The sequence below is a fragment of the Larus michahellis genome, chromosome 1 (assembly GCF_964199755.1).
Source record: "Larus michahellis chromosome 1, bLarMic1.1, whole genome shotgun sequence".
Taxonomy (NCBI): domain Eukaryota; kingdom Metazoa; phylum Chordata; class Aves; order Charadriiformes; family Laridae; genus Larus; species Larus michahellis.
The window spans coordinates 149,091,652-149,108,639 of NC_133896.1; the positions used below are offsets into that span (position 1 = coordinate 149,091,652).

General features: G+C 39.4%; 1 protein-coding gene across 1 annotated transcript in view; it reads left to right on the forward strand.

The window, feature by feature from the left end:
- OCA2 (OCA2 melanosomal transmembrane protein) overlaps positions 1 to 16,988 on the forward strand; it is a 173,212-nt gene that overhangs the window by 15,612 nt on the left and 140,612 nt on the right. Inside the window, exons 2-5 of the mRNA XM_074608185.1 lie at positions 6,681 to 6,779; positions 7,388 to 7,573; positions 11,109 to 11,166; positions 12,076 to 12,148. Of these exons, the coding sequence (XP_074464286.1) occupies positions 6,681 to 6,779; positions 7,388 to 7,573; positions 11,109 to 11,166; positions 12,076 to 12,148 (416 nt within the window). The remainder of the gene's footprint in view (positions 1 to 6,680; positions 6,780 to 7,387; positions 7,574 to 11,108; positions 11,167 to 12,075; positions 12,149 to 16,988) is intronic.

The following is a 16,988-nucleotide window of genomic DNA, read 5'->3' on the forward strand; positions in this document are numbered from 1 at the left end:
CCCTGCTCCCTTGCTGGGTGCTATAGGACAGGCCCTGGGTGGGGAGGGCACAGCCCTTGCAGACCCGCAGCCACCTTCTGTTCCTGGCTCCCTCCCACAGGACAGACAGCCTTTGTGGTGCCCTGACACGGGATTGGAAAATGTGTGAACAGCTTGGTCCTTTTAGGGAGAGTCAGAGGAGCATCAGGGCAGCTTAAGGATTAAGTACTTCCTTTTAGCTTCACGCATTGCAGTGGGGTCCTGGTGTGTCTAAGTTATTAGCCATGTCCCTGTGTCTTCTTGATGGAGACTTCCCCTGACAGAGGCAGGCAAAGACTCTTGAGGAAAAGGAGCTACCAAGTCCTGGAGGTATCTGAAAATTTAGTTTTTCAGGGATGTTCAATAACGCTACAAAGCCTGATTTGATTTTTAAAAAAGGAAATACAGGAAGCACTCTATTTTCCAAACTATTTCTGAATTTAAAATTGCCCTACTTCTTAAAATAGCAGAATATTGCACAAATGAAGGAGGAGAGAGCACTACCATGTGCTCTTGCAGGACATTTTCACTCTCCAAATCCAGCAGAAGTGAATGAAGCAAGGACATTGTGTATGTCCTTCTAAAGAACCATTTCCATCTTGGAAAAGCTCAGCACACACTTCACTACCTCTTTCTTAAGGATGTTCTTTAGTTGTCTGGGGTCTTGGCATAGTAGACACTTCTCAATGAGACCTGCCAGTTGGCTGTGCCTCTTGCAGTGTCTTGCTGTCAGGTAGTGGCAGTGCCGCAGTCCTCTGGGGAATCCTGTACAATCCTGACTAATAGGAAATTAGGAAAATCAAAAAGAAAACGAGTCTGTATTAAGTAATGCTTTCATTGCTAAATTTTTCTGACATCTTAATGGTGCATGCTTTTAAAGGGTCTAGAGGTTATTTGCTGGTTTAGTTGAAGCTACATAAAGCAGTCATCAGAAAATGTCTGGAGCCTGTTTAGAGATGTGAGCTCTGGAGTCTTTGATCCTTCCTTGACTCTTAGTGTATCAGTTGACCATACTTCATTTGCGATGGGTTCCCCCATGACGTGCTACCACTGAGGAGAAAACATGACGGCAGGCTGCGTCTCTGTGTGGGCATATATATCACGATGTTGATGGATGTGTGTATGCAGCTGATTAGTACACAGTAAATGTTTAAAAGCTGAATACTAAGATGTTGATCAACACAGTTTGTACCATGTAACCCTTGTCCAAAAGTGGACTTTATCAGAAACTGACAAATACCAAATCTGGTGTAAGAATGTGTTTCAAGTGCGGTCAGAAACTGGTGTGGGGTTTTCTTTCTTGTTTTTTGTTTTGTTTATTTGTTGTTTTGGTTTTTTTTTGTAAAAACCTCTCTGTTTTTCATTTTATTTCTGCTTTGTTCTCGTTTACAGTTATGATAAGAGTAATTAGTTGAGTACATATGATTTGTATAAATGTTTTCTATTCAAGGAAGATGGTGCTTCTGAAGTTAGGCTTTAGCCTATAAGAATGTAGAAATGATAAATTAAAGTCTTACAGTTGTTATTAGTCTCCTGCATGATTAATTATCTCTCATATTCTTCTCAAGCTTTCTTCTCCACTAGCAAAATTTACTTAAATTTTTATTGTATTTGTTATAATCTCTTGTCTCAGTAATATTCCTGGGCTTTTGTTTAGGAGGCAGCCTCACACTTATAGTGGTTTTAGTGACTATTAATTCAGGGAGGTACGCTAACTTCTCTTTTTTCCTGAAGAGATTCTGCTTTTAATGTTTTATATAGTGAAATTTTGAATAAGTTATGTTCAAAACTGTTGATGTTCTTGCACAATACTTAGGCTTCCATATTCACCTCTTCTTCAATTCTGACCAAATCTTTTCTTTGAAGTGAGAATTATTGCTGTCTGTTGTCATAGAAATAGCTCCTTTACTGATAGTTGCGTGCACGACTTAGCTAATGGCAGATGAAACATTATATTAGCTGATGTTTAAAATGCGTGCTTTTTATTATAGGGAGTGAAAACTTAATGCATTGTGTGGCATGATTAATCTTTTCGATATAAAGCTAAATAATAGGTTCCAGCCAAACTTAGCGATTATTTTAAGTGTTTGTCAGCTAACTAGAATGAGTCTGTTTTTTTTCTTCCCCAGGTTCCAGTGAGATGCTTGCTTTTTTTGGCATCCTCTGCTGTAGTGCATTTGGGATTGAAAGGTTGCTTATTGCTGAACAACTGTTCATACCACAAAATCTTCCTTTTCCTTTTGTTTAAAGTGGCACGTGTAAACATGTGAGGAAATGGCTGAAAATGTGGTCAGGGCGCAGGTCTGGTGCTCAATGGTAGGAACTGAGTTCTCTCTTTGGACTTCATCCTGGAAGTTATTACCTGCAGGTAATGGAAGATAGCAGCATGTTGGTGGTGGAACCTGCAGCAGCGTTCAGCCACCAATTCTGAATAATGTCCGAGAAACTGTCAGCCCATCAGTGGGAGCAACTAGAGTCTCCCCCATCTCCTCCTTTCCTCTCCCACTCTCCCCGTACCTCTCCATATGGCCAGGAGGGGCAGGAGAAGCCTGCTTCTCCTTGGACTGCTCAAATGAGTGTAGGGGTTTGAAGGTCATAGCTCTGCTGTACAGCTGTAGAGAAGTACAAATTGCCACTAAAAACCTTGCTCATGCGTGGGAGCAGTGGCACAGACACAGATTGTGGGGGCTTCTGCAATAGATGCCCAGGGCTTGCATTTGGCCCTTTGTATTTTTTAATGCTGTGGGTGAGATCCTTCTCCAGCTGCTGTAAGGCAGCTGGAGCTTCATTTGTGGACACCTCCATGGCTTGGCAGAGCCTGCTGTATCATCTGGGGTGTGGACAGACCTCGTACAATGCTGATTTCTCGTCTGGGTTACTATGGAGACAGTCAGAAATGGTAATTGCTTGAAAGATTAGCGGTGGGAAAGTATGACTTTGACTGCAAGGAACCAGCTCAGAAAACTCACACTTTCTCAGAATAAACCTATACTCCTGCAGAGAGCGCCAAAATCTGTATCTACGACTGTCACAGCAGTAACCAAGTGGTTAAGAACACAATCTTCTGTTTGAAAGATTTCTCTTAATTAAAAAAAAACATGCCCAGCTGCAGGAAATGTGAGAATGAATGTGGCCACAGCTGCGGTTGTACAGGAGGCAGGACATGATCTTCTTTTTCTTATATCAATTCCACATGGATCGAAAGATCCATGTATGAGTGGTGCTTTGTTTGAAGAAGTCCTTGTCAAATACTTTTTTTCATAGCTTTTGGGTTTAATTTTTTCCCATCACTTTTGAATTAAAGGGAAATGAGAATGTAAATTTTTTTGTGTGAAGATCTATGTGCATATCTATATGTAAATGTATAAATATGTAAAGGGAATTATTTCATGTCTTTTCTCGTATTTCATGCATAAAACACTAATGATTTTTGAGTCTGAATCATGCGAGAAGAACACTGGACAGGACTGGTGTCCAGCTTACCAGCTCCTCACACAGTATAAATTCAGACCAATTTTTCTGTTCCTATGAAAGGGTGTCTTCACAATGGGCTAATGAGCTGACCTGGTGATTAGCTCCTTGGTAATATTGCTGACTTGCTCAGCAGAGGTAGATTGCACTCCATTCATGCATGTAGGTATGATCAAAGTTTCTATCTCTTTTGATTGTGAAAAAAAACTGTGTAAACTGATCCTAGGTTTTGAAATGTGTCACACTGATATCTTTCCCTTATTTACACGGTGCCAGCCACTTACAGGGCTGAAGAGCACCAAGGATGATGCTGAGAGGGTTTTTGAGCACTGCAGACTTCCTCCTGTAATAACAGGGGGTCTTTGGGACTTCCTAGGTTTTGCTTGCAGATGATCTCTGTTATCTTTTGATGAAGTGGATGACCAAATCGCACCAATAGTGTCTCTGCAGAAGTATGAAAGGCACAGAGGGTCTTGCATTCAGGGATGACTTCCATTTTCATAATCCTGATGCTATTTTTTTGGGATGTTTTTTCAACTTTTCTTTCTAGAGCTTTCAGCCTTCAAGATTCTTTTATGCCCTAATTAGCTTTATTGTTTATATTACTTTCATTCTCTAATTAGAGTAATCACATCACGGGGGAGTTGAGGCTCTTCTACTTCTTTTCTAATTATTTTTGTTTTGTCAAGCCTGGCTGTTTCCTGCTGCTTATTCTTGTCTGTGTGTTTTTACTCTCTGCAAATTGATGTTGTCATGTACTAATTGTTTTCACTTTATCTGAAGACCTTTTCCATTTTGACTGTATTGGCCATTCTTGGCAATCTATGAAGCTCTACAATTCCATTTAAAAGTGGCAAGACCTATACCAGCAAGTGAGGATAACAAATGTGCAAAAAGAAAGTGAAGGTGATGTCTTTAACTAGCCTTCTGGATCCCTCACTTCAGGTTCTATCATTTAAACCACCTTCCACCAAACTTTTATCCTCTCTTTCTGGTTGCCATTGCTACGATTTCTTTGCCCTTCAGCACTCTTTGCAGACTGGTCGCTCACTCATAGTAGTGGTGAAGACCTGATGAGGTGGGGGGGTTTGTCAGTAGATATATGTGTGCCTACAGAACACAAAGCAGTGTTGGTATCAGCCTCTAACAATTAGAAGAAAATGGAAGTCTTTGCAGAAAGTTTTCTGGTTACTAATCTCAGATTTTGCACATGTCCTAGGAGGAAAAGAAGAAAAGTAATTGTGGAAAGGCTAATGGTGTGCACAATGTGAGGTTAGATCAGAACAGCATATAGTATATATTATTTTGAGCCTTTTTTGTGGAACAAGTGTCATCATTTTGTTTAACAGCAGAAACAGATAATCGGTCTTTGTGTGATTTAAATTTCTGAATGTATGAGTTCAAGGTCCACCATCAGATTTTTTATTAAAATTGTCACTTTTGGATGCAAACTTTGAATGTAGTGGTATGCTGGGATTAGCCAGGAGCATATCAGTAGTGCTCAGTGAACACACATTTAAAGTCCTGCTAGTGTTTTTGCTATCCTTATGGATTCCATTTTGTAAAAGCTCCAAGTAATCTTTTATGCCTAAGGCTATTATAAGATTAGAATAACACTTGCTTCAAAATACCAGAATTTCTACACTTAAACTTGTTGTGTGACTGATATTCTCCTATTTAAAAAAGGAAGCACTTCGATAGCTTCAGAGTATGCAATCATCTCTTCACAGATGAACTGTCAAGGTTCAGTGTAGCACCTGAATTGTAATCTGCCCAACATCTGACCTGAGGTACCGGATAATTCAGTCCCTCTAACTCATTCTTTCTCTTCTGTTGAGACTGCAAATGCGGTGCTTACAGCAGAGTCTGAATGAGCATTGTGGCCACTCAGGGCTGACATAATCATATCCAGTTGCTCCACACCTCGCATGACTTCTGAATGATAACAGTACTAAACAAGAAAGCTGAAGCATTAACTGGAGGTTCTAATTTTGCAAAGTCTGAGTTCATGCATACCTTTATGAATTGCAAGAAATTCCACTCTTCCATTGTGTTATAAAGTTAAATACACAGATCTTTTTTTTTTTTTGACTATTTAGAAGATTGAATGACCCGTCACATTTGTATATTTATTTGGTTGTTCATGATTTTATAATTTCTTTCCCCCTGCAGTCCATCAATAGCAGAAGACATTTTAGGTTTCCTCTAGGTGTCTCTGGGAGTAACGAGATCTGCATATTGACTGTAGGACTATAGATTTCTGCAGGACTTTCTGGTAGTGGGTGACTGCAGTTTTGAATGGAATAAATCTGAGTGAGTCTGAGTAATGGTGGTTTTGATGGGAAATGTCTCTGGAAGAGCCAGGTCTTGGAAAGTGCTCTAAAATGGCTCAATTATTTAATCTCTGCTAGAAGCCTGACCCAAAGCTAGACCCCTGTGATTGTGCTTGATTCTCTTCAGCTGTTTCTTAAGCTTTGGGATTTATATTTTAGCAAAAGGCTTCTTAGCAATGCTAAGCTGCAATATGGCAAGAGGCAGCTCACTCTCTGCTAATTATCTGCAGCACCAGACTTGACAGAAACTGTTTGGAAGGGATTGTGCAGCAGGAATGAAGTACTTGTACTTCAGATAAAGCTTTCTTCCCTAACACACGAGGGGTGCTGAGGTTGTTGTAGAGTTTAGTAGACTTCTGGTGATCCATGTCTCAAGTGATATTTACAGGACAGAAATTATCCTAATATATTTTGATATAACAGAAATTATGTTTTATGGAGTGGATTAATGTGAACTTCTATGAATATATGTAACTATTTACCTTCAGAATTTTGCCTCACTAATATTACAGTGTAGTTGTTCCACTGTACATTTAGGTGTCTACAATATAAGCATGTGAGTATGAATTAGGTGTCTATTGCTCTTCTGGCATTCAGAAGGAATTTAACTGACTATTTTAGATGCTGCTTTAAGGATAAGATAAATTTATCTTATTTTATGCAGTAGAGTCCCCCATGACTATAAAGAAGTAACTACTATGACTAGTTCAAACTTAATTAAAACCTTAATTTATGTGAACTCCATTCTTAAAGATTATTTAACTAGTTAGATGCACTTGTAGCAAAATATTCTGTGGACCTGCGGTGAATCGATTGTACTGCAGACTTACTGTTTTTTTTTTTTTTTCCTCTCCAAAGATATCACTTCAATTTTTCCAAATTATTCAGCTCAAGGTCAAAAACCACTGACTTTACAGAGAAGACACCACTACTGAAGGGTTCCTCAGAGGAAAATGGGTGAGTTACTTTCATTTTACTCGAAATATTTTTTTTTCCAAGCTATCTTCTATTTAATTGTGCATGCTTCTTTCTTATATCCTGACACCAAACCTGCTGGGAAATAAAGTGAATGGCAGGGGCTGCGAGCAGAGAATAAGTCTGGAGTAGCTTGAGTGGAAAGAAGGGGCTGCAAATGGGGAAGGGAAGGATGTAAGGTCTGAGGTCAGGGTGATTAGAGAGCCCTAAGGATAGGCAACTGCAGGTCGTGTGCTCTCATTTGCTCCATGTGATGTTACATCAAGAGCACTGGAAGATGCAGCAGAACTATTGGCAGGGTCCTTGCAGGGGGTTTACACACCAAATACTGAGGCACATCTGCCTGGTGCCTCAGAGAGCTGGTTCTCCCAGGTGCACCTAAATGTCATGGGGTCTTTGTTTTTGCTCCCCAGCCTACCTCGCTGTGTCACCAAGGGGAACTCAGTCTGTACTGAGTAAATCTCCTTCTATTAATTTTTCCATTAAAATCTCTCACAGTGAACCTAAGGATATGCAAGGTCAGTTGCATCTACTGTCTATTGAAATAACCACTGTTTTGTCTTATTATGTTTACTGAAAATGTGTGACAGGTTGCGGTGCATGGCTCTTCATAATCCAGATTTTACCACAGATGATGATTCATGGGACAACAGCTCTGCAGATTTTGAGCAGAGGTTTCAGCTGGGAAGTGAAATGACGAGCTTGTCCAGATCTGTTTCTGAGAAATATGAAATCTTGGACAACCTTCATGTCAAGTTCAGTTTATCAAAGATGAGGTCTGAATTCAATAATTTATTTATTTATTTATCTATTTATTTCTGTGGGAATTTGTTTTTAAGTATAGATGTCTAGAAAATGATTTGGTTTTTGCAAATGAATAAAATGACACTCCATATTTAGGCCATATTTCACCATTGATAGTTTATAAATAAACCCTGGTGAAATGGATTACAGCCTCTACCTAATGATCAGTAGCCCCTTGTTCTTACAAGCATCATTCATGGCACCTATTCTAAATTTGTTAATAAATACTTTCTATATTGCTCTTAGCATTTCTTTGAAACCATTTCTTAAAGGCCCCTTGGTTGATTGCACAGCTTCATTCTTCAGCGTTTTGTTGCTTTTATGAAGTACTTCACTTTAATTAAAATATGTATCTAACATGGTCTTTCTGTAGTCATTATAGTAGCTTTTCACATACACAATGCCAAATCTAACTAAGCATTTTTATATCTTTAAGTACATTAATATATTTCACTCTTTACCTCAAAGTAGTCCTTTACCTCATTTAGGCATGGAGGAAATTGAATCTGTTAATATATTAAAAGATACCAATGCGATAAGAGCTTAAGTTCAAATTTTCTCAGGATATTTCTGCCAGTGATTTAACTAGCAAACCCTTTAATCTTGGATACGAATTCTCTCTGGCCCTTCCAGAATTTCACCACTTTATACTGGCTTGGTTTGGCCTCTGCTCTGCAGATTTGCTTGGAGCCCAGCACTGCATGTCCTCATCTCTGTGTTGATCCACGGAGTCTTTCCAATGAGATTTCCGTGCATCTTTTCCCAATCTGTACGCTGTCTTAGCTCATCACTTCACAATTGTTTCCCTCCTTTCATTGTGCACACGGTATTGTGTGGCGTGCCACTCTCCTGCACTGCTGCCGAACAAATGGAGCAGGAGAATTTCAATGGCTGCAATTAGTGCAATATGAGCAGATGTGAAGAAGTTTGGCAGGCGTCTTTCTTCACACTCGCAGTAGCTTTGCCTGGTATTTGACGGAACAAAGGCATCGAGCGGGAGTGTAGAATCAATTGTTTCCAGTTCTGTGTAGGTTTATAATCTGGGGAGCAGCGCATTTCTCTGGCAGCACTTCCCGCGAAATATTTAATATTTTCATTGCTATAGTGCGGGTTGTACGTATGGGGCCAGCTCCTTGGCTGTCGTAAATCAGCATAACTCCTCTGAGATAATAAATGGAGCTAAACTGCCCAACACCACATGCAGATCAGACTAAAAATCATTTGGTTTAGAACAGGGGGTGAAATCCTTCATAGATTTATACTTCGTGCATTTCCAACTGAAGTCAAATAGGATTGCGCCGGAGGCATGTATCAGCACCGGATTTGGCACAGGGTTTGTACTTGCATCGCTGTGCCAGATTAGCGCTGTAGGAAGAGACAGATTGCAAACCATGGGCGAGTCAAAGGCTGATCACTTCTCAACTGTAAGCTGTTAACAGCGCTGCTTCCCTGACACAAAATGCCATGAAAACAAGCAGACGGGAGGAAAAGAGCCTTCTAAATTCCACATTTAGTAAAATAGCCATTTACAAAACCTTTTTTATTATATCTTGCCAGCTCCTTTAGATGAGTTTCTGTTGTTTACAGACAAGTGAATGAGTTTATAAAGGTGTAATTCATGCATTTTGATTTTTCTTATGTCTTAAAATCAAGTTATTGCTGTTTCTTGTTTCAATAAAAGTTTGAATTACTATTATTAGAAATGATAATTTGGAAGTGGAAACAGAAGATATCAAGTACATTAAAATGAAACCAGTCTGGACTGGGCTTTAATAATTCATACCATAACAAATTCTCAAAAATACTGAAATAGATCTGTAATGTGGAAATGGTGAGGATATACAAGTAGGACAGAGGATACATGACTGAGCTGGCACTAAGTGTTTTCCATAAATCACGCAATACCAAAAGAAGTTATCAGTTGTGAGGTGCTGATAATGACTTTTGTTGTTATTCCTCTCTTTTCAAGCCCTTATTTTCCTCTTCCCCCTCTCTGCTACCTTGTTTTTCCTTAGAGTAGGGCTACCTGGCATTTCTGGAAGAAGCCACCCAGCTGGCTTCCCCTCTTCCTCTCCCTTTTGTAGATTTTTATACCAAGCAAAATGTGCGTAAAGTCAATATCACTTGTATTTCATAGGCCATTGTAACGCCTTTGTACCAGTTTGTCTGTGGCAACATATTTTTATTAGCTGTTGGGTTTTTTTTTTTGCCTGTTTGGAAAATTCTAAAAAGGAAGGGATCTTTGGAAAACAATGTTTTTAAAAAATGGGTCTCCAGTTACTCATGCTGTTTTCAGTCAATGAACTTGATTTAGGGTCTTATTTCCACTCTGATTAAAAATTATTTCTGACTCTTTTCAGGCAACTCTGATATAATATTTTGTTCTATAGCACCTGACAATGCAGCTATTATTTATTGCACTGTTCACTTCTCAACTAATTATCCTAGTAACTTGAAATGATTTCCTTTTAGCTTGTCATCAGGCTTAAATCAAACTTACTTTTGTCATTCTGTCAGAAAAACAATGTTTGAATGTTTACTTTTTGAAAAAAATTGAATAAGAACATCAATTCCTTCAATTAGTAAAAAGATGTAATAAAGGCAAATCACCAGAAAGAGTTCTGTAAATTAAGACATCCGTGTAATGTACTGATGGGCAAGAAGAAAATAATTAATTAAGAGTTGCCTTTTATGGTAAGATTAAAAAAATGGTAATTTAAAAGTGTTAAATCTTAAGATTTCTTACTTGAGAGCATTCATTTTCAACATCCACATTTTAATTTAGAGTTATTCTTGCTTAACCTGTCGAAGTAGTAAGCTCTGACACTTCAGAAAATTTGATGGCATCAAATCTCCAGAACGGGGCATTCCTTCAAAGGGCTCAGACATGCTATTGGAAAAAAACCAACCTAATTTTTGTAGTTGGTTTATCTAGAGATGCTCATGAAGTACATTTGGTTTAGAGACACTATTAAAACCGGGAAATTCTTAAAGCTTGTTCTCGTTTTCAAACTGTCTTTTCCCAACACCTTTCAGGATGCATATCAGAAGTCCCGTTTTGAGGAAGTCATTCACAACACCCCTCAATGCAACAAGCTGTGCTTTCTGCTCAGCCATGCCACCTCCCTGCAGTGGCAGTGCTCCTCTGCCTCCCTGGGAGAGAGCAGGGTGAGCTGATGGGACTCTGGGTCTGTGGGGGGCCAGCCGTAGCAGCAAAGTGGCTCCAGGTCCCAGCACCAGCTCATGCTGCAGCCTGAGGGGTAAAAACTCCTTACCGTGCAATGAGACCCAGCTGGCAGCAAATCTGGGGCAGGAGGCCCTTATAGTCACTGAGGCTTCCCAAACCCCTGCTGACCGCCTGTAGTGATGTTCATACTCTGACTGGGTGACATATTATCATCCCTAAGTGATGACCACGATGCTTCTGAAATGTCAGAGCTATTAAGAGAACAGGAAAGATTTGTTTTAAACTAGCCATATAGTAAATACATGTTTCTTACGTTTCAGATGCTGTCTAAAATTCCTAAAAGTTTCAGGCCTTTTTATCTTTGTAGTTGTCTGCTCTGTAAGTATTGAATTAGCAGCCACCCCTGTTCCTCCCCTCCCCACCCCAGTTCCTTAGAATTTGTTCAAAATGAGGTGTCATATTTGGTCTTAGCTAATAACATTTCTTGAGGTTGGGGCAAGATGGCAAAAAAGTGAAAATACTGTGCAGGGCCTTATGCCTAATCAGATCACCGTGTGGTGCACTAGCCACCACCCTGGACAGTGTGTTAGGGTAGGCAGTTGAGTTTGAGGAGGCAGCTTAAACTCAAATTTGTGTGTCCTTAATGGTTACTTGTTGAATTTAGGGTGAGTCTTCAGATAGCGGCTAACACCTGGGGAATGTTCATAGGAAGAACTGTGCTGGGGAGGATGCACCAGCAATCACAGCGCTCCACGGTGTGAAAGGCAGAAGGCCATGAGGAGATAGGCAGCTCCCTACCAGGGCTGCAACGGTGCTGCCCTCTGCTACCAAAATCTTCAAAATCAGCAAAATCTTAGACTGCAAGACTTGAGAAACATTTCAAAAAGTTGGAGTTTATCCTTTTAGCTGCCGTGAGGAACTCTTCTTTTGGCTAGTGGGACTTCTGTATTAAAGACAAAATAGATGACTCCCTGTATTTCCTCAGATGTGGGTGTTGCTTTCCAGTTAGATCCTTAAGATTACAACTTTGTCCTAAGACACTTGGATAAAATACATTGAATATGTGACTTTGGCAGTAAGTTTATGGAAGGAATATTAGTCATCCTTGTTAAGTATCCCAGGGCTGCTTTTCAGCTGTGTTGGAAACATACTTGAAAATACTGAAAGCAATCTTACAATTTAATGTACAGTTTGAAAGAGTCTTATTCAAGTATCTGAGATAGGCTTAGCAGGTATTTTTCAGTTTTTGTGTTATTAATGTATGTTTGATTTTTATCCTTGCCCTAGATTTTATTTGGCATTTATCCAGATCAAGGTGTGTCCTGGCAGATGTTGGCTGTGTCACCTCTGGAAAGCTTCTGTATCCTTTTTTCATTGAAAAAAAAAAAAGAACTGAAGTTTCATTGATAAGCTGGTTGAATGGGTGGGTGTTTTCTGTCTTGTACCGTGAGAGGACTGTGTGTCCTCAGAACCTGAGCTACTTGTAGACATGTCCTTTGATGCTGGCCACAGTCATGCTTCCTAGGCAAGTCGTACTGAATGGCCTGCTGGGGCACCTTGTGGTGTCCATCCAGTCCTCGTGTCCAGTCTCTGCATGAAGCCAAAAGTGTGGGAGTGGGTTGCAGAGTCAGTGGGATCAAGGCCCAGCAAATAGCTGGGACATGCACCTGGCTGCAGCAACTGCACCGGTTGTATACTGTCATCTGTAAGATATCTATGGTGTATACATGGACCATGATGCTACTCAGCGAACTCCTTCAAAAGCAAGAAATTAGATGATTCGTGGATATATTTCCAGAACCGCTTAGCCTAGCCATATGTATGGATTTGTGGATCACTTGATATTTTTCAGTAGAGATTCCTTTACAATTTTTCCATACAAAACGGGTCAATAGTGAATTTAAGTCCACAGATTGCCAAGAAATGTTCAGAAGAACAAGCAATAGAATAACCCAAAATAAAAATGATTCATCGCAGGTGAATGCAGACCTAAATGTGAAAAGTCTTTGAGGGATGGGCATTCAGCTAGTAAACAAAAAAACCTTTTGCAAAGAAACTACGTTTCTTGTTCCCACTATATTTCTAGTTTAATCAGTCTGGGCTGCAATCTTCTTGGCCCTTGTTTCAGTGATGTTAAAAGATGATTCACCTATAGGTATATTTCACAAGCCCCTGGAAGGTGTCCTGTTTGGAAAAGGTGTGGTAGGATTTAATTTTTGAAATGTGGACTTTTTCTATTTAACTGGGCGGTTCCATGGCTTTGAGCAGGGAGAGTCCATTTTAAATAGATTTGATTATTAGCATTCTCACTGTCACCAACAATGACACAATATAACACAATAATTAGTAGGGTAAATGAGAAAGAAAAAGTTAGTGCTTGAGGGCCATTAAAAGTTATGATTGCTTTTTGGAGAAAAACAAATGAACATTTAGTAGGACCAGTGGCAATTTCAACTGTAAACTCCCATCAGTATCCTGTTGACATCAATATTTTTGTCCTCCTTGAAACTGTTGTTGAAAGCTCCTATATATGTGTGGTGTTGAACAGCACCAGGGCTGTCATGGCCCAGTCTGCCGAAGGAGGGTGTATTGCCACCCTCCTGACAAAGCAAGTCTTTGAGTTCAAGTTTTAGTCAACTGTCATGGCATAACTTGAGGATTTGCTCTCTTTCCACAGATCTTGTGTTGGAACCATAGCTGTTGCATTGTGCATGTTGACTCTGCAACCAGTTATTCCTTTTGCTCGTGTCAGGGAAATGCTGGTGGGACTGGGATTTGGGTACAAATGAGTGTTCCCATATTTCACATTTTACCTATCACATTAGGATGCTTTGAGCCAAATAGCTGTCAGACAGTCAGAATACAGCATTCCCCTTTCTTACTTAACAAACCTGAAGCTGAAGCTTCTTAGTTTGTGTCATGTGTGTTGAAAACTGAATGTTCTGTCACTGGACTGGGGAAAAATATGAGAGGCAAGCAATCCAGGAAAGCTATGCTTCGTTTTCAAGGTGACCTGGTAATTCAAAAAGAAGGGTCAAGGAGAAAGGTTCGGAAAAAGCACAGGCAATTCTGAATGTCGTCTCACTGTTGCTGCCAGTCTTCATTTGTACAGAAGTAAGCTCACATGATTGTCCACTTTGTTACATAGTGAAGAAAGTATTGACCTTTTTGGCTGGGCTTGGATAATGTTAATCATTGACACAGCAGTGTTGGAGATGTGATTTATGCCGGCTGACAAACTGTGGTATTCCTAGCGGATGTTAGGTGCTACTCTCTGAACGTCTACAAGAATTTCATGGTAGGCTGACAGGTGTGCTGCAGCAGTCCTTGTCACAAAACCCTTACATGTTATTACATGAGACTGCTTTGGGTGGAAAATAAGTCTCTTAGTTCATACGATGCCAAAGTATGCAAATGAACATTCTTTACTCATTCATTTCAATCACCTCATGCCTCAAAAGCTGTTAAGAAGTGTTGAATGGGTACTAACCACTATATACTTTTTTTTTTTAATTTGTTCCTCTCATTTCTATGTCTTTCCAGAAATGCCCATGCACATTGATGTGTGTGTTATGGATGTGTGCTCATGCATATAATGTGTCCGCATACACACTGAAAAATCAAAACAAAGTTTGACATTTTTTTCAAAAATAAATTTAGTGATCCCCTTTGGACTTCATATCTTTCGTTATCTTGGTGTCACTTAGATATTTGTGGTTTTTCTGTCATGCCTCGTAGAACTCAGGCTTGCCCAGAGGCAGGACTTTCTGTCTAGCTGCTGGGAGAGGCCACCATCTGCTGGTGTGGGGGTGACCTGCTTTTCATATGACATCTCTTCAGCACTTTTCCACTTGCTCTAGTTCCTCTTTGTTTATGTCTGCATGCCTTTATCTTTTGCTCGGGTTTACTCTAGCTGTTTTTCTTCTCATTATCTTCTTTTTTATTAGCCTACTTGTATCTCCCTTTGCTTTCCCCATCCCCATGGAGACAAACCTGGCATGTAGCACTGAGGTGTGTTGGCTGCAGTTTCTGAAAACAACATCTTGCCTCCTGTGAATTAATAGAAACTTTTTGAGTCTGTAAGGTTGGGTGTTTTGTTTTTTTTTTTTAATACTGATTTCCCAGTCGGCACCAGATACAAATTCAGTGGATTTAGTACAGTTTTTCAAAATAGTGGTAATATTGTTCCTTTTTGACAACACTTGAAATTTATTGGCTTATAAATTCTAGCAGTCAGCTCTCTAATACTAGAAAGAAGTAAGTTTATACTGAAGCCTGGCTAGGGGACTCTTTTTTGCAGGAAGCAAGATTCAATACCCCTATTGATGTAAATGTGTGAAGCATTTTCAGATCTTTTGCTCAAGGACTGTATGTTAAGTGGGAAGCATCAATAATTAATAAGATGATGTGCCTTTGGAAAGCGGGTTATAAAAATAGAGGAAGAGATATAGAGTCTGAATAAATTCCAGCATTTCTTAGTTTACTTACACGTACCTATTCTAAGACATGAACATTTTTATTTTATCTAACTGTTTGGTCATTCAAACCTTTAGGTGACTTCTCTCCATTAACTAGTTGACCAAAAAGTGAATGAGAAATATTCTTGTTCTTCTTCACAACTTACATAGGTTTTCAAACTTGAAGAATCTTCTGAAATGCTAAATATACTCTGTGTTTGTTCCTTCATTTCTAATAACTTCTGCCCTGATCTAAGCAAAATTTTAAATTTTTCTCCAGCATTGGAGAAACAGGCAGCTGGAGCAGAACTGTGCACTAACTTTTTGAATTGAGCAAGGCTTTATGAAATTAAAAAGTAATGGGGATTCATGGATACTACTAAGGAATTACGCAATCAAACTGTACAATACCTTGCTGTCTTTTAAAGAAGTGTTTGTCTCCCCGATACAGTGCCTTTTCTTCTTTCACTGTACCTGATATATTTATTGCTATTTCTACACTTCTCAGTAGTAGAAATAGTTTGGTTTTTTACAAGAAAAGTTAAATCTTCTTCCAGCGCATTTCTGTGCAATGGGTCTCACGCCTACCTTGTTGAGCTGTGAATTTCCATCTGTACTCAGACAAGTGTTTCTGTAACAATCTTGCTTGCTCTCAACCTCTGTACTTGTGCCAGTTCCTGTTATAGGTGAGGGAAAGTTAAATCAGTCTAGGTGAAGCAATTTTATTTTCCTTTTTCAGACTGATTGTCTGAACTTCCTTCTCTTGAACCTGAAACCTGATAATAACTGGGGAGTCGATTGTGAATTCTTTCTGAGTCTGGCCAAAGATCTTGCATTTTTATAAATATATTTTAAAGCCTTTCAGTCCTGATCTGATTGTTTGCTTTAAATGTTTGATATCCCCCAAAAGTAAAATTTTTGGAGCAAGGGCTGACATTTTGCAAGGTATATATTTGCACAGCACCCAGTGGGAAGGGTTCCTTACTCACTTGCTCTTTAAGTGCAAAACAAAACTTAATGAAAATACATCATCTCAAGTCATGGCTCATCAGGCCTCCGGTCAGTCCAAATCAGACAAAACCAGAGATATCAAATTGACTAGTCAGTGGCCATTTTCACTGACTTATCTCCTTCCTCAGTAGCTCTGAGAGTTTTTGTCACATCCAGTCCAAGATTAAGATCTCAAATTCAGAAGGTAGAAGGTGTAGCTCAATAGCAATTATATGTTGAAATTTACTTCATAGGCTAGATTTCTCCTTTCATTTGTATTCAGTAGAACTATTCAGAACAATTCCACGTATGGAAGTTGATGGGGAGGCTCTAGACCAAGCAGACATAAGATGGGTGCAGGTGCTGAGCTTATTATCAAATTCCTCGCTGAAGTTGCATGAGTTTGAATGATTGGTGCAACTGTGTTAACCATGGAGCAAGAAAAGATCACTAGGAAAACTTGTAATCGTGCCATGACCATTAGTGACACTGAAAATCACCTTTCCCACTTCCTGAAACAGAGGTATATATATATATAAAGAAAGAAAGACTGTGAGGCAGAGATTATAGTCAGATTTTAGCAGACTTTTCAGCTTCTATGGAAGTCCTAAAAATGTGCTCTTCTCCCATGGAGCATAAATTAACTTAATGAATTAAACAATTTCTCTAATCCCTTTAGTTCTTTTTCCCCTTTGATTTTTTTTTTTTAATTTTGTAACTCTAGTTATCTACTGTCAGACATTCCTCTGTCAT